Source organism: Plasmodium gallinaceum (genome assembly GCF_900005855.1).
Source record: "Plasmodium gallinaceum strain 8A genome assembly, contig: PGAL8A_v1_152, whole genome shotgun sequence".
NCBI classification, from domain to species: domain Eukaryota; phylum Apicomplexa; class Aconoidasida; order Haemosporida; family Plasmodiidae; genus Plasmodium; species Plasmodium gallinaceum.
The window spans coordinates 332,407-354,888 of NW_021628316.1; the positions used below are offsets into that span (position 1 = coordinate 332,407).

The window sequence follows — 22,482 nt, forward strand, 5'->3', positions numbered from 1 at the left end:
TTCATAATATGATTTTATCTTTATAATTACTTTTTATTTTATTTTCTATCATTTTTTTTTTTTTTTTTTTTTTTTTTTTTTATGTATTTAAAAATTTTCTTAAATGGTTTTTATTTTTCATTTTTATATAATAGTAAAATACACTTTTTATTATTAATAAAAAAACACCCCAAAAAAAAAAAAAAAAAACATATGTTTCAACCTATATTAATGTTTTGAATTATTTTTTTTAAAGTAAGAAATATTATATTGTAATAAACTTAATTTTTTTTTTTTTTTTTTCTTTACATTAAAATTTTAAAAATTATTCTAAGAATATTTTTCAAATGTTCTTTGTATTTTTATTTGAATTTACAGTTGTATCTTCTTTTAAGATTTTGTGTTTATTCATATGAATATATGAATATTTTAAATATTTTCAAATTAAGTACTTTTCTTCCTAATTTTTTTTTCTTTTTGATAATAAAACTGAAATCTAAAGCATTATATTTGAAAAAATATTACTTCATTTATTTTTTTTTTTTTTTTGTAGTATATTCATTTATTTGTTTATTTTAATATTTTTTAAACGATTTTCACAAAATTGTTCTTTCTTAAATTCTATAAGAATTTTAAATTACAGTTATTGTTTTTAAAGTTTAAATTATTTTTATGAATGTTTACTATTAACAGTTATTAATGAATTCTAACATTGTATTAAATTACAATTAAGTGTGAAAAATTTGAATAAAAAAGTAAAAAAAAGTTTTTTTTTTTTTTTTTTTTTTTTTTCTTTATAGTTAATGAAAAATTTTATAATAATATTTTACTATTTTTCAAAGATAAATATCATAAAATGGAGGAACAAATTAAATCCTATTTGAATGATTTAAACTTTTTAGAATTATGTAATATTATAGATGAGAAAAAATTAGAAATCAATACTGTAGCTAAATGTATTTGCTCTAATAATCTAATAATTATTTCAAAAATATTAGAGAAATGTGAAAATTATAATTTAAAAAAAAATATATTGGAGGAATTAGATAATGAGATTATGAAGAATGATAATATAAAACCATTTATATATATAAAAAATTACGTCTTTCTTTTATATAAAATTATGCTTTTTTTTGATAAAATTAAATTAGAGGAAAATAAAATGCTATACGAGATTTTTATTATATTTTCATTGAAATTAATTATATTTTATAATGAAAAAGAATTCTTACAAAATATTCTTATTAGCTTGATTATTAATTTAGACTATAAAAAGAATACTTATGATAAATTATTTTTAGGAGAACTTCAAAAAAATTTGTATGACTATTATTGTTTTATTTTTTTATCGAATTTTATTTTTTTAAATTCTTTGTTAATATATTTATATTCCAATATAAAATATGATTTAGATGAGAGTTTAAAAAAAGAAATAATGAAACAAATATCCTTAACTTTAAATAATATTAATAATTTTTTTGAAAATTTATTCCAAAAGTATAATCATATAGAAGAGATAAATAATTATCAAAATTCTGAACAATCTTTATTAATGAACTGTTCTAATAATGATTATTCTTTTGATAAAGAATGTTTATATGATACTATTAATAAAAAAAATATTAAATTAATTTATAAAAAATGTAACTTTCCTCTTTTATATAGTTATATACAGTATTCATTCAATACAAATAAATATTCATTAGATAAAGAAGAATATGATAAGAATTACAATTTCAAAAATATAAACATAAATAATTTTCTTTTGTTACTAAAAATTTTATCTCCACATTTTTTATTATGGGTCTCTGAAAAAGAAAAACAAAAAAGAGAAAATAATAATCCACAAAGTATGATGACAAAAAATGAAGAAAAAGACTGTTACTTTTTTAACTATGTTTACATAATTAATGATTTTGAAAATAATTATCTCAGAGAGACAAGCGATTGCTTTCTTTTCTTCTTTTTTTCTTTGTTATCCTTAAATGAAATTAACAAAAATTTGAATGAAGAAATAGATACTTTAATGAATAATGTAATTGATAATTATTATACTTTTTTTGAAAAAAAATATAGTTTTTTAAAGAAAAATTTAATTTCATTTGATGATCTTTTATTAAAGAAGTCAGAAGAAGTTTCACCTCAAAAAGTGAAGGAAACCAGTAAACTGGAAAATGTAGAAATTATAAATGAAAGTAAAAAGACATACAATGAAGATGAAAGTCTATATGAAAAGAAAATAAATTCTAGCAAATTAAAACAAGAAACAAATAAAAGCTTAGAATTCTTATGTAAAGTTACTTCTAATATTTTACTTAAAAACTCAAGTAAAATAGTTATAAAATTAAAAAGTTTAATAATATGGGGATATTTATATTTTGATGATGTAGAAGAATTAAATTTTTTTAATTTAGCAAATGCATTTATTTTTAATAATAATGAGCTTATCTATAATAAAAGTGAAGACATAAATGAATTTTTATTTAGAAAAAATGATTTCTTTATATATAATTATAGAGTTTTCAAAAACAGTTATGAGTGTAAAACGTTAAGTTTTAAGTATATGGATATATTTTCTAATTATATTTCCTTTTTTATTCTTCATATTATTATTATTTTAACTAAAACATACTTAAATTTTAATTTTATACAACCTCAGGATGAAATTGAATACATTAACAAAGGTTGTAATAAAGATGATGAAGCATTACAAATGGTAAATAATCATAAAAACATAAGCTATTTAGATGAAATAATTAATAAAAAATACGAAAATAAAGTTGGAAACAACATACAAAATAACACAGAAAATGGCACAGAAAATAATATGAGAAATGATTTGAAATATAATATAAGAATAGATATAGAAAATAATATAGAAGAAGAAAAAATTAAAATAAGGGAAGATATTATTTCAAATGAAGAAAAAAAAGAGTTAAATAAACTTTGTAATGATATTATGAATTCACATTTTTATTTCAGTGTTTATACGAATAATGAAAAAATAGAATTTTTTTTTAATGAATTACTATTTATTTGTTTTAAATTAATTAATTTCCCTTTTAAAAGTGTTCAAAAAGTTTGTTTATCCTCTGTTTCTTTGATAGTATCTAAGATAAATATACATAATTATTTTAATTATATTAATAATAAAGTGGAAACATTAATTACTTTTATAGATGATAAATTTTATGACCAAAACGAAGTTATTAAAAATTATATTAATATAAAATGTAAAATTACCAAATATATGAATTTAAATTTTGTTAAATCAATAGAAAACTTAATTAATATATGTTTCTTAAAATTATCCAATAGAACATTATGTTCAATAATTGCTAAAAATATTTTGACATGTTTTCATTATCATCCATTTTTTTTTTCTTATATTTTATATAAATATCTAAATATAATTTTTTATCTAATGGAAACTAACAATACTAATATTATAATAAATTCATTAAAATGCCTATTTGTATTATTTAAAATAAATTCAGAAGAAATGAAAATTTATAATAATGATATAATATATAGATTACATTTATTATTTAATATATTTTACGAAAATGAATTAAATTTGTGCAAAAGTAATACTTCTAAGTTTAGTAAAAATTCATTAAATAATTATGGTGATAATTCTAATAATATAACTTCTTTTTTAAAGAATTATTTTTTTAATGTTACACAAATAGAAAAAAGCAAGAAGGAAATGCTACTACATATTAAACTGATATTATATTGTATATATAGCACCTGTTCAAAAAGTGAATATGTTAAATTAATTCATATTTTTTCAAAATATCCTACACAATTTAAAGAATATTCAAAACAGTTTCAAGTTTTTTCAGCTTTTTAGCAAATATTTATTCATTAACTTATTAAAAAAAACAAAAACATACACCTGCTTTACTCAATTATAAATTTCACTCTAAAGAATAATGTACATTTATTTTAGAATATAATTTATTTTTTATGAAAACTTATATTTATGATAAATTTCCTTTTAGTTGATGTTTTTTTTTTTTTTTTATATTTTATAATTTTTTTTTTTTAAGTATATATATTAGAAATTTTTAAATATATTTTATTAACATTGATTTATTATAATTTATATGTTTTTTACTATTTATAATTAATTAAAATAAAATAAATTTCATATTATGAATATGTATATTTTTTTCTATTTGGATGTATAGACATTTTTGTTTTTATTTTTCAGTGCTTGTTAGTGCAAATTAAAATAAGAAAAAAAGGATTTGTTTAAACTTTTTAATAAATACATATATATATATATATATTATGAAAATAATTGTAGCTAATAAAATTAAATATATAAGAATAATCTATTCCAAAACATGTCATAGATATAATAAAATTGAATAAAAAAAATAAACACATATACATTTACATGTATAGAAATACATATACACAGAAAACAATTAGAAATATACATTTATATTAAAATGTTATAAAATAAAACTCAATTTTTTTTTTTTATAAAGATACAAAAAAAGCATATAAAATGATTAATAACCTAAATAGAAATGAAAAAGAATTTAGTAATATTATATTTCATAATTTTCACCTTTAGTCATATTCTAACAGTTAATACAATACAGAGGAGTTTAAAAGGGAATCTTAAAAATGGTAAGAAAATAAGTATAGATATATAGCTAGCATTTTTTATTTCTTATTTTTTATTTCACATATATTATTTTTTTTTTTTTTTTTTTTTTTTTTTTTTAATTTAAAGGAAATAGAAATAATAGAGATTTACATAAAGAGGAGTATTTAATGAATTTTGAAATTATGAAAGATAAAAACAATATATCATATATGCAATTAAATTCATCAACATTTTTTAATATTTTAGCATCTACTAGATTAATGAGAAATTCAGGTGGAGCAATGTCGCAACCACCCATTTATAGATATGTACCAAATCTTCATGATCATAACGAAAATATAGGTGCTAGTTTAGTTTTTTTTATGTTTATGATTTTAATTTTTTTTGTTGTCTTTTTTATTTTTTATTTTATTTTCAAGCATCATGTAAAACATATAAAATTTATGAACAGTTAATAATAATTTATTAATAATACAATTTCATTTTATTTATTTATTTATTTTTTTTTTTTTTTCATTTTTTTAAATTTACATGTTAATAATAAACTATCCATATATCATTTTCTAAAATTTATATATATATGAATAGACAAATATATTCTTTCGTATGTGTATATTTATTTTAGTAATTGAAATGCAAAAAATAAAATAATTTTATCATAATAAAAAATAATCATAACAATAACGTATCTTCAATTTTAGAAAAATAAAGAATAATTAATAGATTAACAGAAAAAAAAAATTATATATAATTAATAATCATAAAATTTAAAAGATTTTTTTTTTTTTTTTTTTTTTTATCTATATGAATATATTTTATGATTGTAATATATACAATTATTTTATAATAGGAATATCATTCTACAATTATACATATAAAAAAGGGTATAATCTTAATTAGAATATGATTAATAATAAAATAAGAGATTTAAATTTAAAATAATAATTATTATGGTTTATTTTTATATAAAATTTTAAAATTTTTATAGTGCTTTTTACAATCATAAGTTATTTTCTTTTTTCCTTAACTTTTAATGCTTTCTTTTTTTCTTACTTTTATTTTTTCTCATATTTAAGTCCCAACTTTTAGTAACAGGATATAATAGATAATAATATAAATTTTTTTTTAAGGATTTTTTAATATGAAAATAACAAAATTTTTAATCACTATTTATTTCACTAAATTATTTATATATTTTTTTTAATCTATAAAAAGCATTTTATTTGTTTTTTATAGACTAAAAAAAAAATGAAAAATTGCATACGGTAAAAACAACATTTAAAATTAACAAAAAGACAAAAACAAATATTTTTAACATAAAAATTGTAAATTTTAATTATAGTTTGTTAAATATTTTTAATAACTATATTAGAATAATGATAAGTAAAAATTTATTTATAATGGTAATTATTTTTTATAATAGAAATATATGAATGCTTATAAAGAGGAGCAATAAGAATAAAAATTATTTCATTTTTATGTATCTTTATTTTATTTTTTTTTTTTCTTTTAATTAGAACATGAAAAGAGAAAATAAATTAATTTTAAATATAAATAATTTTCATATTATATATGTGGGAATATATAAATATACAACTGCAAATATAAGCATTATTTTCTTTTAATATTTTAGGATGTTATTGCAAAATTTCATTGTATGTGTTAAATGTATATATTTATTAGTATTTGAAGATATCTATATATTTTGAATTTTTTTTCTTTAATATTTATCATAAAAAATGTGTTATTTTACTTAATATGAATTATAGTTTATTCAATTTTTGTTACCATTATATTAAATTTAATAATCATCTGTTTTAACAATTATCTTTCTATATTTTTTTTATACATGCATAAAATGATAATTTTTTTTTTTTTTAATATTTTTCATTTCGATATATGCTTCTGAACTTTATTATTATATTTTAGATTTAAAACATAAAATGCTATGTTTTTTCCTAAGTAAACCTATGTTCTGAAAATTTTTTATCACAATTTTTTTTTAAATAATAACTTGAATTGACTATTTTTGATATATAGTGATTATTCTTATAATTTTTTACTTTTTTTATGTTAATTAAAATGAAATTTTTTTTTTTATTTAATTTTCCTTTAGTCTTTTTTTTTTTTTTTTCATCGACTAATTCTACACTATTTTGTAATTTTTCTTTTTCATTTTCCTTTTCTTTCTCTTTAACTTTTTTTTCCTCTTCTTCCTCTTCCTCTTCATCTTCCTTTTTCTCTTCCTCTTCATTTTCCTTTTCCTCTTCCTCTTCCTCTTCATCTTCATCTTCGTTTTTCTCTTCCTCTTCTTCTTCTTCCTCTTCCTTTTTCCTTTGTCCTCTTTCATTTTTAAAATTTTTTTTTTTTTTTTTTTTATTTATATCCTTATTATTCTCTATATTTATATTTTTGTCTTCTTTTCCAATGTCACTTCTAATTTCATCTCTTTTATTTCTCTTATCTTTTTTTTTTCCTTCCGATCCTGTTTGATCGTTCATTGTATATGTTTTCTCTTTTATGTCTACACCATTTTTTTCATTTATATTTTCCTTTATGTAATCACTCATGCTTTTAGGAAATACATTTTTATCATATTTGCTAAATTTACTTGGATTAGATTTATAAAAATATGAGAAGATATGAGATTTATTTCTTTTAATATTTTCCTTTTTATTTTTTCTCTTAACTTCTTTATTTTTATATTGAAGCTGTTTATAGTTTAATATATTTTTTTCATCATAATGTTCTATGAAGTTTTTCTTAAAATTATTATCTCTTGTACTTTTTAATTCGGTATTTTTTTCTTTTTCAAATACAATACTTTTAGATGAATTAATATATTTATAATCATTGAATTTATCTAATTCAAAATTATTTAATTTATTGTGTAACATTTTAAGTACAACTTTCTTTTTATTATTTTTATTTGAATTATTCTTGATTTCTTTTTGTAGATCCTTAAAAATTGAGTCCTTATATTTTTTTAAAGTTTCATTTCTCTTATTTTTTCCAATATCATAAACATAATTAGGCTTTTTTTTTTCTGTTATATCACTCCTTTTTACAAAGTTATGAGAATTCTCATTTTGATCAAACCAAATATTTTTATCTTTTTCCCCATTTTTTATTAGTTCTAATATTTTATTTTTGAAGACCAAATTATTTTTTATGCAATTTTTTTTTTCTGCAAAACTACTTTTATTTTTGGAAAAACAATCTAATTCGCTCAATATACTATTTTTTGGGTCATCATTTTTAACCAAACATGTTAATTTCTGAAATTTTTTATTTTCTAATTTTTCTTTTGAATGTTCATCATTTTTTTTTATATTTATTTTATTTATTTCATTAATTTTTTCCAAATCTTCTATTCCTTTCATAATTATTTCTTTAGAATTATCTTCAATTTTTGACATATTTAATTCCTTCATATCTTCACTACATTTCAATCTAACTGCTATCATTTTGCTAACAAATAAATTTTAAAATATAATTTTTTTATATTTCTTTCCTTATATGTTGTTTCTATACATAGGCGTTTTTAAAAATTTGTAATTTCGTTTTTATTTTTATTTGATTGAGAAAAAGTACATAAGAGAATTATCTTTTTTAAATTTGTTAAGGATAGCAATAAAATTTTCATATTTTAATAATGTTGTAAATGTATTTTTTCAATTATAATAAATGCAAAAGGAAAAGTGCCTAATTCTAAATTAAAATGACTGTATGATTTAATTGATTCTTCATTTAATTTTTTATATTATAATTTTTTTTGTTCTTTTATTTCATAAAATACATAGTCATCTATTTTTTTTTTTTTTTTTTTTTNGTTNGTTTTCTTAAAAAAAAAAAACAGATAAGTATAGTAGATTAAATGATTAAGGGAATTTAAAATTTTAATGTAATTTCTATTTTTGTTACAGTTGTAATATATAAATTTTCATAAATTAAAAATATAAATTTTTGATTTTAAACCAAACAACATTTAATTTATAAAGTTTTCATAATGTAGAAATTATTTTTTCCAACATTACTTAAAAAAAAAAAATAATATATAGATTATATCTTTGCATAAAAAATGTAACTTAAATTTTTTTATAATACTATATTTATATATGTAAGCATTATACATAAGTGAAAAACTTTTCTAAAGGTAGATAATTTCACTTTAGCTTTTTTCTAAAAATAATTCTCTAGAAAAAATTATTTTAATTTTGTTTTTTTAAAGAAAAGACAGGAACAAATAAATTACTTCTTTCATTTTCTTTTATAATTTTTATATATTTACAAAAATAAAAATCAGTAATTGTCAAATATATAAACTAATAAAAGTAATAATGATATTCAGAGAACGTTTTGAAAGTTTCTCTAAAATTATAGAAAATTGAGAGATAAAACTCAGGTTCTTTTGTATTAAAATGATAAATTCTTTTGTTTTAAAAAATGTACATAAGAAAATAAAGTATAAAATATTTATCATAAAGCATTAATTTTAGTTATTTTTTAATTATCTATTATTTTTTTAAAAAATATAATAACTAAAACTTGTTTAAATATTTACTGAAAAGGATTTAATTATGCTTATAAAAAAGGAGTTGTAATAGTGTAAAAAAGTGCACACATATAGTACATATTTCATTAATTGTTTTTCAATTATTCCTTTTTTTTTCTTTAAAAAAATAAGAAATATAAGATAAGAATTAATTTTTTTTTAAGAGTTATAAATTGATAATTATTTTACTTAAAAAAATTTGTATATAAATATATTTGTTAAAGATACATTAAAAAACCTCAGAAATTCAATAAAATGGGGTAGACATTTAAGAAATAATTTTTCAGAATTAGCTTAATTTTTTTTTTCTTTTTTATTTCTGTTTTCATTAAAACAATTTAATATTAATAAAAAAATCATTTCTTATTTTTAAAAATTAAATTTTAAAATTGATAAAGATATTTTGAACAAGTTCTATTGGGAAAGACAAAAAAAAAAAAAAAAAAAAATATTTAAGCTTTCAAATAAAAATATATTTACTTTTTCTTTTCTTTTTTTTTATATATCTTTTTTTTTATGTTTCTTTTTTATTAGTAATTTAGAATATTAAAAAGAAATTCATGTTTCATTTATAAAACATAAAAAAAAAAAAAAGGAATATTTATAAAAAAATTAATAAACATACAAATAGGCAATGTTATTATTAGAAAAAAAACAAAAAAGGTACATAAAAAAAAAAGAAATAAATAAACATCACACTAAAAAAAAGAATAAAATAAATTTTTTATAAAAAATAGAATTAAAAATATTATAAGAATAATAATAACAGATAATAACAAAAAAAAAAAAAAAAAATAAATATAAAATAATTAGAAAAAATAAAAAAAAAGAGGAAACTAATATTTTTCCTTATTTTAATATTACTACATTATAATATAAATAAGCTTATGTTTAATAAAACTTATATAATAAATGTTTATATATATATATATTAATTATAAAAAAACGTATTATAGTAATTCCTTTGATTTCTTTAAAACCTCAACAGCACAAGGCATAATCTTACTTCTAATTATTTTCAAGTATAAGAATAAATTTTTACTCATTTTATTAAGAATTAAAGTGTTATCTGTAATAAAGTTGTTTTTTTTTTTCATTCTGTTTAAGAACTCTACATCTTCTTCAATTTTTTCTGTTAAATGTTTTATTTCTTTTTTAAAATCATCCAGAAATTCTTTATTATTTTCACATAATAATATTAATCCATTTAATTGAGATATGTTACCACATATTGTTGTATAACAACTGGAGATTTTATTAAAAATATTTTCCAGATCTATTGCTTTTTTATCTATAGACAAATTTGGGTGTATAATATATTTTAATTCATTTATATAAATAAAACAGTTTTTACATAATCTTATTTTTATATATTTTAGTTTGGTATCTTTCATTAGATCTATACTTTTTACACAATACATACAAAAAACTTCTTCACATAAATCACAAAAACTTTTTTTTGCATTTAAGTAATAACTTTGTTTAATAACTCCTTTGCAATTAATACAGTAATTTACTTCTTTTTTTTTGAAAGTGCTTGCCTTTAAAAAATTTTTTAAATCAATTGAATTATTATTAATCAAAATTCTCTTAAGCCAATTTTTTCGGGGATCTATTTCTTCCTTTGCAATTTCTCTTTTGTCCATAAAAATTTTCGTTAAATCTCTACTTAATCTGTCATTCATTATTTTTTTAAAAAAAATAAAACATCAACATAAAAATATAAGATATATATATATATTATATATATATATTATATATACATAGGTATATAAATATAATGAATATTTTGAATATGCATCTTTAAAAAAAAATTAAATGTGCTCTTTAATTATGACGCTTATCATTCAAAATAATACTACATATAATTGATGTATTATAAATAATTTAATTTTTAATATTTATAAAAATATATTGCACTTTATTAAACAATAATATATTATAGAAAAACATAATATTTTAAAACAAATGGTCGGTAATATTCTTAATTGAAATTTTATATTCATTTTTCACTTTTCTATTAATTATAAACAAGTTAAATTTATTTATATATATATAAAGTAATTAATATAATGAACTTAAATTTTTTTATAACGTTTTTTTTCTTTTTTCTTTTTTTAATTAGTCCTGATTTAAGGATGCGTGCATTCATAAGATAGAATTTTATAAATTGTTTAAAAAATCTTTTTATAATGATGATATTTTTTTTAATTTTTCTATTTTCATTATTTTTTTCTTTTTTTTTTTTTTTTTTTTTCTTTAAGTTTAGATAAGATATATAAATAGAACGACTTTTGTATCTATTTTTATTTTAAAGAATTAGCTTTTTTTTGTTTACTATTTTTTTTTTATTTTTAATAAATGCTTATTAGTTTTTTTTATTATAAATAAAAATTAATGTTATAGTTTATTTTTTAAATCACAAATATTACTGTACTTTTCGTATAAAATTTTATATAAAAATGTATTTTACATTTTTTTATTATTTTTCCATCTATATTACTACAATTATATTTATGAATAATTAGGAATTTTTTTTTTAAAAATATATGTAATACATTTTTATTATATTTGCTTTTTTTTTTTTAAATTATAAAACATTAGTATACATAATTAATTATATATATATATATATATATATAAAAAGAAAGTTTATTCATTAATACAATATAAAAAAAAAAAAAAAAAAAATGCAAATACGTAAATGTGTGTAAATAACTTTTATTTGAAGATTTTTTATATACTTTTTTTATTAAATATGTATTAATGATTTTTAATATAGACTTTGAAACTAAATTAAAATACAATAAAATGTATGTTAATGTAGTTATATATATATATTTGTATGTTATGCTTAATAGTTTATAAAGAATTTAAATGAATGAAACACTTAAAATTTTATTTAATTTTTTTTTTTTTTATTTATTCAAATTTTCCTCTTTTAATTTTAATATCTTTTTATATATAAATGAGAAAAATTAAAATATCAAAATGAGTGAAGTAAAATAAAGTGCTTAATATAAATATACAATAAAATACAAATTGAAAAAATTTATATATATTAAAAAAAAAATAAATAAATTTATACATATAAACAAATAATATAAGTTGGATATAAGAAAAACGAAGTGAAAAATGTAAAAGTAAATATATAAATCAACATATAAACAAATATTTCAAAAAGAAAATTGATAAATGTATGTATTTGTAAGAATAAATTTTTTGTTTTTTTAATATTGTGTTATATATTAAAAGGGTATTTAAAGGTACAAATAAGAAAGAAAAAAGGTTAGAGGTGAAACAAATTATTAAAATTAATAAAAATAAAATAAATATAGAATAAAGTATATCTTACAGAAAATAATGTTTCTTAAATTTAATAAATTTTAAATTAGAATAATAAAAAAATTATATAATTAAAAAGTTGATGATTTAACAAATGATAATTAATGAAATATAGATATTTAGATGGTTTTTCTTTAATTTATTTTTATTTTTATTATTTTTTATTATATTTATTATTTTATTTTAATTTTTCTTTTTTTTTTCCTATTTAATAAATAGAAGTGTAAAATATATTACTTTCAGTATGAAAAGAACAAAATATAGGAGAAATTCTAGTGATTATAAAAAAATTAAAAAAGATGTATACGTTAGTTCAAGAAAAAAAAAAAATGATAGTGATGAAATGAGTGAGGCAGAGTGTGAAGAAAGAATTAAATATCATGAAAGTTCGAAGCGTAGCAGAATGGAATATTATAATAATGATAAGAATAGTGTAAGTTCTAATTTGGAAGGAAAAAGAAAAGAAAATACCATTTTTTATCATAGTAACAAAGTAAATCATAATATAAATGATATTTATCCTTTAAATCCTATGAATAATGTAAATAAAAATAGTATTAATAGAAATATAAGTAATAATGTTTATATGAATAAAACTAATTATGATAGCAAAAATAATTTGCAAAACGTTAGTCATAATAATATGAATGCTGCTTCAGTGAATAATATAAGAAATACTGATTATAATAATGTAAAAATGTTAAATCACAATTTAAATAATAGAGGATCATCAAATAATAATATTAATTATTATACGAGCTCATTAATGAAAGGAAATTATGATGATGTGAAAAATAAAGAAAAATATATAAAAAGCAAAAATGAAATAGATACATTAAAAATAAATAATTTATTTATTCCAGAAGATAAGTTTTTAGATGAAAAAAATAATGAGTTAATAAATAAATTATATGGAAATGTAAAAATAAAAAAACCCAATAACAGTTTAACTAATATTAGTTTTGATACCATTACAAAAAAAATAAATACAGATATTAAACTACTCGGAAATTTGGACCTAATAAAACTACATGAATCAGAGAATTTGGATAACTCTTTAAAAACTCCTTGTATTAGTTCAATAATAAATGATAAAAAAAAAAATTTTGAAATATATGAATTCTGGAAATTTCCACTTGAAATTTTTGATAAATATATTTTTAAAAATAAAAATCATGATTATGAAAAATGGATATCTAATTGTAAAACTTTATTTATTTTAGGTTTACCATTTCATTTAAATGAATATTATTTGTTACATAGTATCATAGATATATATTATGATAATAAAAATTGTGATAGTATATTAGATATAATAGATTTACATAATGAGGATACTTTAGTTAATAATGTACAATTATATTGTTCTTTTCAGCAAAGTAAAAAAAAATATATATTGTTAGCTGAAAAATTAGGAATTTTAAAATTTGAATTATTATTTGGAAGTGAATTTTATTCAGCTAAAAATGAATTATTGTCTACATATCTTAATTTGAAATATAAAGAGCTTTATAAAATTAATTGTAATAGTGGTGCTATGGGATTATTACATTTTAAAAATGAGAAATTTGCAAGAGAATTTTGGATGACATACTCAAACTATTCATCCTGTTTTTATGAAAAGCATGTCAAAGTAATCCCTGATATTAATGGATTAAAAATATTTTTAGAAGCATCTGTTTTTTATTTAACACCTGAAAGTTTTATTACACAAATAAATTACAATGAACTGAATATTGTTTTAAGTAATATACAAAAAAAAAATATGAGTACTATTAATATAATTAATGAGATGAAAATTTGTTATAAACAAAAAAATATATGGAATCTTATACTTCAAAATGTAAGTATTGAAGAATTTCATAATGTAAACAAAAAACAACAAAATGAAACAAAAAGTGTGGATGATAAAAACATGAACATTAAAGATAATTTAAATAATTTTTCTTTTTTAAGAAATACTGATAACAATTTTTTAATGCATATATATAATACCCATATCAATAGACTTTTAATTTCTAATGGATTATGTTTATTAGCATGCCCTTATTCAGATGAAGAAGGAGGAAATAAAATTGCAGAATTTTTTAAAAAATTTTATTTAATAGACTGGTTCTATTGTGATGAAGATAAAACTTGCTATTTTTATATTTTTAAAACAGTGTTAAATGTTTTTTGTATATTCAAAAGGAATTTTAAAACTTGTTCTGATTATATTGTTTCTTCTATTTTTTTAAAACTTCCATTTGGTATTGTTCCCGCTATATATATCAATTCGTCAACAAATTTAAAAGATAAAAATCCACAAGAGAAAAATAATTTTAGATGTTATGAAAGTGAATCACTTACAAGTAATGTAAATAAAAAATTTACAACATTTAATTTAAGCAATAGTAATATTATGAATAATGTTGGTAATAATTTAAAACAACTAAAAAGTACATCTGATATTAATTCTTTAATTTCAAGAAAAAGAATAAATAGTGTAAGTACAATAGAAAATACTAATTTAGATAATAAAAATGTCCAATGTAATAATTCTAAAAATAAAAATGTTAGAATGAATAATTTAAATATACATAGTGTCAAAAATAATGAGAATATTGATATGATTATGTCTAAAAAAAAAAACGAAAATGAAAACGTTAATATAACTTATTGTAAGAACTTAAGTAAAGACAAAATAATTTTAAATAATTCTTACAAAAAATTAAATAGTGATAGTAATAATAACAATATTGAAAATAATAATAATTGCAATAATGGTGATAGAAACAATAATAACAATAATGAAAACATTAATATTTTTGAGAAAAATGAAAAAGTAAAAAATGTTATAAGTAGTGTTGGAATGTATAATAATTCATATAATATTGGTTCTATATCTAATAATATTAAAAGCAAAAATAATAATGAAATCCAGAAAAATCATGAGTCAAATGTAAATAACTCCAAAAATAATTTAAATTTAAAAAAAAATAATAGTAAAGGAGAAAATGATCCTTGTAAAAAAATTGGTGAAAATATCAATGATAAGATACTAGTTGACAATATAGATAATGAAAATAATAATGACATTATTGAAAAAAGTATAAAAAAACAAAACCTAATAAATCCTGAAAATTTAACAAAGAAAAATGAAGACGTGAAAAATAAAAAAAATATAAAAAAAAAACAAAAAATTGCAAATACTAAAAAAAGTAAAAAAGATATGCAAATAAATAATAACGAAGACACTGATTTTAAAATAAATGAAAAAGAAGAAATATGTATAAATAAGATGGGAAATGAAACAAAAATTGAAAAAAACTCTATTAATGAGAATAATAATAATAATAATAATAATAATAATAATAATAATAATAATAATAATAATAATAATAATAATAATAATAGCACTGAAAATATTCTAAAAAAAGAAGTTAAAAATAAAAAGAATAAAGAAGAAAATACAAAAAGTAATAATAAAATAACAACTAAAAAAAGAACTCCAAGAAACATAAATTCACATATAATAAAAAGTGATATAGCTAGTGCATTACAGAAAAAAAAAGTACAAGCATTAAATAACTCCAAAAATAATTTAACTGTACCATTGAGTAATTCTGATGAAAAAAATAATTCAGTTAATAATAAAAACAAAATTCAAAGAAAGAAATAATTTATATATTTTAAATGAAAAAAATAATGGAAGAAATACAAAATATAAATTGTACATATTTTCCATATTATATATATAAATGAAAAAAAAAAAAAAAAAAAAAGATTGATAAATAAGGAAAAGGGCTTTAAAAAATTTATTATTTATTCTATCATATCACTAATATATAAAATAAAAAAAAAAAAAAAAAAAAAAAAAAAAAATCAATTATTAAAAGAAATTTTTTTTATATGGACTATACGCATTAAATTTTGAGTGTTATTTTGAAGAAAACATAAATATATATATGTATATATATAATCCTATATAAATAAATATTGTCAATAAATTAATATCTATGTGTAATATATATAGGAAATATTTAATTCATTAATATATATTTATATTTGTAATTCTATTTTTTAATTTTGTGTGTATTTCATATATGTAAAAAATAAAACAAATAAATAAAAAAGGAAAAGAAAATTTTTTTACTTACATTTTATCAACTTACAGATAATTGCTTAAATTTATATAAATTTATACATATTTTTTTTCTTTTTTATAATTTATTTGATGTTGTAATTATTATATATTTTTCTTTTTCCTTTTATATATTTATTCAATTACTATAACGAAAAAAATTTCAATATTATATTTCATTTATATTTTTATAATTTGTTAATGAATCTACACATAAGAATTTATTCTTTTATAATTTTTAAGAAAGTATAATTAAAAATTGTTAATGTTTTTAGAATGTTCTTAATAATAAAGGATAAAAATTGAAGCAAATGTTACATTTTATGAGAAAAGTTTGAAATTTTTTACATTTTTTTTTTTTTTTTTTTTTGTTGTGTAAAAATATCCTTTTAATATTATATATATATATTTTTTTAAATTGAAAATTATATTACATTTTTTTTTATTTTTTTGTTCTTAATTTTGTAATTAGAATATACGAATATTTACTCATAATAATCTTTTTATATTTTTTAAAGTTGTCTTTTTTTATTGGTTATATTTTTTAAAAAGGTATATATGTAATTATTATGTAAAAATTATATTTATTAAATATATAAATTAATATTATTTTTTAAGAATTTTTTTTATTTTAAATATAATGATGTTCTATCTGTATTTATATAAATTTTTTCTATTCATAAAATTTTAAAAACAACAGTTACATTTTTATTTAAGTCAAAATTTATAATTATTATTATTATTTTATTAGAAATATTTTCATTTTTTACATTTAACTATTATAAAATATGTTTTTTTTTTTTTTTTTTTTTTTTTTTTTTATTATAATCATATTTATTCCAGTAATTACAAAAAAGATATTTTAAATAAAAAGACAAATATATTTAAGTGTAATTATATAAATATTTTTATTCTTAAATAAGTAAAAATAAAATTTTAATTTTATCATTTCATTTATCAATTATTTTACTAAATAATAGTCTTTTTTATTATTAGAGTATTTATGATTATATAAAAAAAAAAAGAATAAAATAAAAATAAGTTTTAAACATACTAATAATGATATATATAATTTTTTAATTACACAAAATTTTAGTTTTTTATTTTTTGTTACTATTCATATTTTTTTTAAAAAAAAAAATGTTACATATTTATTTTTTTAGTAATAATTTCTTATTAATATTTTTAAAAGATTAATTTTTTTTAATAATAGTATGATTGATTTAATTTTTTATTTTAAAATGATAAAATAAAGCAAAAAAGTTTTAGGATATTTTTATTTATGTAAATACAAAATACTACTGCTATTTAGATTTTTTCATATAAAAAGGTGGAAACCTTCATTTTTATTAACCAACTGTAATTTTTATTGTATTATATATTTCTTAATATATAATTTTTTATAATTAATATTTTTTTTATCATCTATTTGTCATTATAAATTAATATACAAAAAAAAAAAAAAAAAAAAAAAAAAAAAAGGAAAACTCATAAACCGAGGTTTTTAAAACAAAATTACAAGTTATATATAAAAAAATTTGAAATGCTTTTTTTATAGAAATAACTAAATATTTTTGTATGTTTAGATATAAAAAATATTTAGAATTATTTAAAAGTATTATATTTGTTAAAATTTCTTTTGATATTCATTTTATTTTCTTTTGAAATCTAAAATATATTTTATTTTTTTAAAATTAATAAAATATTCACATATATGTATACATATGTCTACACGGTGTTTTTAATTTGTAAAAAGGAAAATATTAATCTCATTCCTTCTTAAAAAATTAACTGTAATTTGTTTCTTTATTTTGTGATGAAGTTATTCTATTTAATTATTGTATTATAAGGTAATTTTTTTAAATTTGTGTATTAAAAAAAAAATAGTTGATTATTTAACAGATTCTAAAAAGTCTGATTTGTATGTAACTTGACTGTAATTTTCTTCATTTGCTGATTCTGATATTTTTTGCATCTGGGGTAGTAAACAAAGTAAAATTAAAAAAAAAAGGAAAGTTAAGAAAAGGGGACTTTTTAATAATTTAAATATAGAAAAATTTTTTTTTGGTATAAGGAACTCATAAAAATTTTTTACTTCAAATATAATGTTAGATGACATTAAATTATTTTTTTCAAATGGTAATAACAATTCATATGCTTGTACTATATACATTTTGTAATTATTTTTTGTCATTTTTTGTTTTACTTCAACATGAAATCTATTAAATTCTAAATAAGGATGACTAACAAACAAATTATATACTCCTTCATTTACATTAGTAAATACAAATTTCCCATTATTTTTTGGTTTTGTATAATTTTCTGAGTCTAAATAAACAGTACAATTTAATAAAATATCACTATTTGCTTTAATTATTCCTTCAATATAATTATTCTTTAAATCAATATATTCTTCTTTACATTTTGATAATTTTAAATTTAAACAAATAAAAGTTATAACAAAAATAGTCATCAAAAATTTTAAATTTTCATTTATTATTTTATACATTTTTAAATTTTTTTACAATTACAATTGTTACTAAAAAAATAAAAAATAAAATAAAATAATAATAAAATAAAATTAAATAAAAAATAGAATTAAAAAAAAAAAAAAAAAAAAAATAAATTTTTTAAAACTTTATATTTTTAAATGCATACGATCTTGAAGTTAATATATTGTTCTTTATTCCTATTCATAATTCTAATTTTTCTATTTATAGATGACACCAATTTTTATTTATTGTCAAAAATGTTTCATTAATTGTTTAATATTTTTTGGAAAATAAATCGACTTTTTTCATTATTTTAGAAATGTATCTATATTTCTTTCTTAATTTTTTTTTTAAAAGAAAAACATAAATTTTTTACTTTTTTATTTTTATAATTCCTTGTTTATCATACAGAAAAAATTAACGTGACACATTTTGTCATATATCATTATATATATATTTATTCATTAAAATATTTTTAATAAAATTAAGATCCATATTTTTTTTTAGAATAATTGAATATATTTATAAAAAAAAAAAAAAAAAAAACTTTCGTTATGTATTTTCAAGTATCTTATTTTGATATATATTTTTATTGAAATTAACCTATATATTTATTTAAAAATTTGTTTTTATTTGTTCAAACTTTAAATAAAGAAAAATAACAAAATAAGAAAAATTTTTTAAATTTTAAGAAATCATGTTGTAATATTAAAGGTGTTCTTTTTTCTATATTATTTAAATATATTTTATTATATTAAAAGATTTCATAAAAAAAAAAAATTTTTAATATTTAAAAAACATTATTGAATTAATATAAGGTTAGTCTTAATAAAAATAAAAGGAAATGTTAAAAAAAAATATGTATAAGTAAATTCAAAGTGAAAAAAGGAAACATGAAAACAATGAAAAAATAATACATTACATTTTATCAGTTATTGTAAAACAGCACTTCTTTAAATGCAATATAAATACGGCTCGCTAAAAAAAAAAAAAAAGAAAGAAATAAAATATTGATGGATATCATTATATGTAATAATTTTATAAAGTAGAGAAAAACAAAAATGTAAATATACCAATCTTTTCAAATAAAGAATTAATATTTTCTCCTGTCTAATAAGAAAAATAAAAAACAAGATATCATTTTTTTTTATCTAATTTTTCATACATGTACATTATATATATTTTTTTAATTTATACCTTTGCAGAACATTCAATGAAAGATACATTTTCTTCCTCACAAAATTTCATAACCATCTATGTGTAAAAACCATATTTAGAAATATATATTATTTATTTTTATTAAAATGAAAAAATATAAAAACTCTTTTAGTTTTATTTTTTTTTATTTTTAGTTTTTATTATTACCTCTGAATTAATTTTTTTTGGCAAATCCTTTTTATTTGCAGCAACCACAATACAACAATTGCGTGCTCCTTTTGATTTTATTTCATTTATCCAATATTTTAAAGAGTCAAATGATTCAACATTGCTATAATGTGTTATGTTTGAAAAAAAAAAAAAAAAAAAAAAAGACATGAAATAAATAAATAAATAAATAAATCAATTAAAATTACTTTGAATCATAAACAACTATTGCTCCATATGCATCACGATAATATAAAGGAGCCATTGATCGAAATCTTTCTTGGCCTCCTGTGTCCCAAATATGTAGCTTCATATTTGCACCTAAATAAGAATAATATATTGCAATATTTATTAAAATATTGAAAAATTTATTATTTATTAAATTACGAAATAATTTATTATTGTACTTTATTGATTTTTTTTACTATATTTATAACATATTTTTATTTACCATTTTTTAATTCAACTGTATGATGTAAAAAAGCTGCGCCAATTGTTACTTGATGCTTTTCAGAAAAACGACCATGGCACAGATACAAAGCAATACTAGACTTACCAACCCCGCTATCCCCCAATAAAACTATTTTTACTTTTGTATCTTTTACGCACTTGTTTTTTTCTTCTAAAGGTTTTGTTAAAATATTTATATTTTTTTGTGAATTATATCTCTGAGAACTTGATGAGCATCCCATACTCTATTATATTTTTTTATATTTCTTCAATGAATTCTTTTAATTTTATCTATTTTTCTTTTTTTTTTTTTTAATTTTGCATAGGATGATAATGTTTTAAAGATTTTATAAAAATTTACTTTATTAATGTTTTCTTTAATCCTTTTTTCTTATCATAATTTAGTTATTTCCTTATACAAATAATTTGTTCTATATAATTTTATTTTTTACCTAATATTATCCTTTATATTATTATTATAATTATACATATTATATATTTTTTTTCATCTTAACAATTCTTTACTTTAAATTTTTAATTATTTTATTTTATTTTTTTTTTTTTTTCTTTTTTTTTTATATTATTGAAAAACTAGAAAAATATTTTTAATTTATATTTGCTAAAAAAAAAAAAAGCAAAATTATTATGTTTGATAATTGTGGTATATTTAGTTTTATTTTATCAAAACTTTTTAAGAGAAATATTTTGCTCTTTAAATTTTGCATATAATGTCTTCTTTGATGCTCCAAAATTAAGGCAATTTTTTTAATAAATTACTTTTATTTACATATTTATATTGTTTTAATTTTTGTAGAATAAAAAATGTGTGCAAAATAAAACAGCGTATTTAGAGTTGTATAATTTTCAAATTATACTGAAGTTTTATAAATACAATTTTACTGAATTATATTTATTATAAAAAAAAAAATAAAGATATGGCAAAATATAAGGAACATAAAGGAATTAGGAATCTAACGTATTTAAATTAATAATATTCATCATAAACTTTATAATATATATAAGACTTCGATATAAAGCAAAACATAAATAGGATAAAAAAAAAAAAAAGGTTTAAAAATACTTTTCTTAAATATTCTTTAAGGTATAGATTGATATAACAAAATAGTTTCAATTTATAACGGAATTTCATTGAACATAAATACTTTTAGAATACATTAAGTTTTTCTTTAAAAAATAAAAAACAATTAATTTTACAAAAAAGGAAAATTAAACATATACTATAAAGTCCTTGATTTACTAAAAGTGTTAAAAGGAATTTATATTTTATATATTAGTAGAGTAACAGAATTGTATTTATGTATTGATATAACTTTTTCCTATAATATTATCAATATTTTTTAATATGAAGAATAAATTTCCATTTAATAATATTATAAATATAAAATTTAAAAATAATTTATAGAGCTCTAAAAAAATCAAGTTTATCTCTGAGCTAATTAAAAGTATAAGAAAATTTATAAATCAAAAGGTAATAAATAATAAAAAAAAATAAAAAGCAGAAAAATAAAAAAAAAAAAAAAAAAAA

The 22,482-nt window shown here is 16.3% G+C and overlaps 7 protein-coding genes across 7 annotated transcripts; 3 read left to right on the forward strand and 4 right to left on the reverse strand.

Moving 5' to 3' along the window:
• Nucleotides 1-835: 835 nt before the first annotated feature.
• On the forward strand, nucleotides 836-3,835 carry PGAL8A_00506200 (conserved Plasmodium protein, unknown function; the record flags this gene model as incomplete). Its single annotated transcript, XM_028673882.1, has 1 exon — nucleotides 836-3,835. One exon carries the CDS (start codon nucleotides 836-838, stop codon nucleotides 3,833-3,835), a length of 3,000 nt encoding a protein of 999 aa, XP_028530290.1.
• Nucleotides 3,836-4,523: 688 nt separating this feature from the next.
• Nucleotides 4,524-5,061, forward strand: PGAL8A_00506300 (conserved Plasmodium protein, unknown function; the record flags this gene model as incomplete). Its single annotated transcript, XM_028673883.1, has 2 exons — nucleotides 4,524-4,626; nucleotides 4,733-5,061. 2 exons carry the CDS (start codon nucleotides 4,524-4,526, stop codon nucleotides 5,059-5,061), a joined length of 432 nt encoding a protein of 143 aa, XP_028530291.1.
• Nucleotides 5,062-6,564: 1,503 nt separating this feature from the next.
• Nucleotides 6,565-8,073, reverse strand: PGAL8A_00506400 (hypothetical protein; the record flags this gene model as incomplete). Its single annotated transcript, XM_028673884.1, has 1 exon — nucleotides 6,565-8,073. The coding sequence occupies one exon, from the start codon at nucleotides 8,071-8,073 to the stop codon at nucleotides 6,565-6,567; it is 1,509 nt and encodes a 502-aa protein (XP_028530292.1).
• Nucleotides 8,074-10,111: 2,038 nt separating this feature from the next.
• PGAL8A_00506500 (zinc finger protein, putative) lies at nucleotides 10,112-10,846 on the reverse strand (the record flags this gene model as incomplete). Its single annotated transcript, XM_028673885.1, has 1 exon — nucleotides 10,112-10,846. The coding sequence occupies one exon, from the start codon at nucleotides 10,844-10,846 to the stop codon at nucleotides 10,112-10,114; it is 735 nt and encodes a 244-aa protein (XP_028530293.1).
• Nucleotides 10,847-12,750: 1,904 nt separating this feature from the next.
• On the forward strand, nucleotides 12,751-16,167 carry PGAL8A_00506600 (conserved Plasmodium protein, unknown function; the record flags this gene model as incomplete). The annotated part of the gene is made up of 1 exon (XM_028673886.1): nucleotides 12,751-16,167. One exon carries the CDS (start codon nucleotides 12,751-12,753, stop codon nucleotides 16,165-16,167), a length of 3,417 nt encoding a protein of 1,138 aa, XP_028530294.1.
• Nucleotides 16,168-18,520: 2,353 nt separating this feature from the next.
• PGAL8A_00506700 (conserved Plasmodium protein, unknown function) lies at nucleotides 18,521-19,138 on the reverse strand (the record flags this gene model as incomplete). Its single annotated transcript, XM_028673887.1, has 1 exon — nucleotides 18,521-19,138. One exon carries the CDS (start codon nucleotides 19,136-19,138, stop codon nucleotides 18,521-18,523), a length of 618 nt encoding a protein of 205 aa, XP_028530295.1.
• A 911-nt stretch (nucleotides 19,139-20,049) lies between these two features.
• Nucleotides 20,050-21,178, reverse strand: RAB5b (ras-related protein Rab-5B, putative; the record flags this gene model as incomplete). Its single annotated transcript, XM_028673889.1, has 6 exons — nucleotides 20,050-20,099; nucleotides 20,195-20,231; nucleotides 20,319-20,375; nucleotides 20,487-20,610; nucleotides 20,696-20,807; nucleotides 20,938-21,178. The coding sequence occupies 6 exons, from the start codon at nucleotides 21,176-21,178 to the stop codon at nucleotides 20,050-20,052; spliced, it is 621 nt and encodes a 206-aa protein (XP_028530296.1).
• Between the last annotated feature and the right edge of the window lie 1,304 nt (nucleotides 21,179-22,482).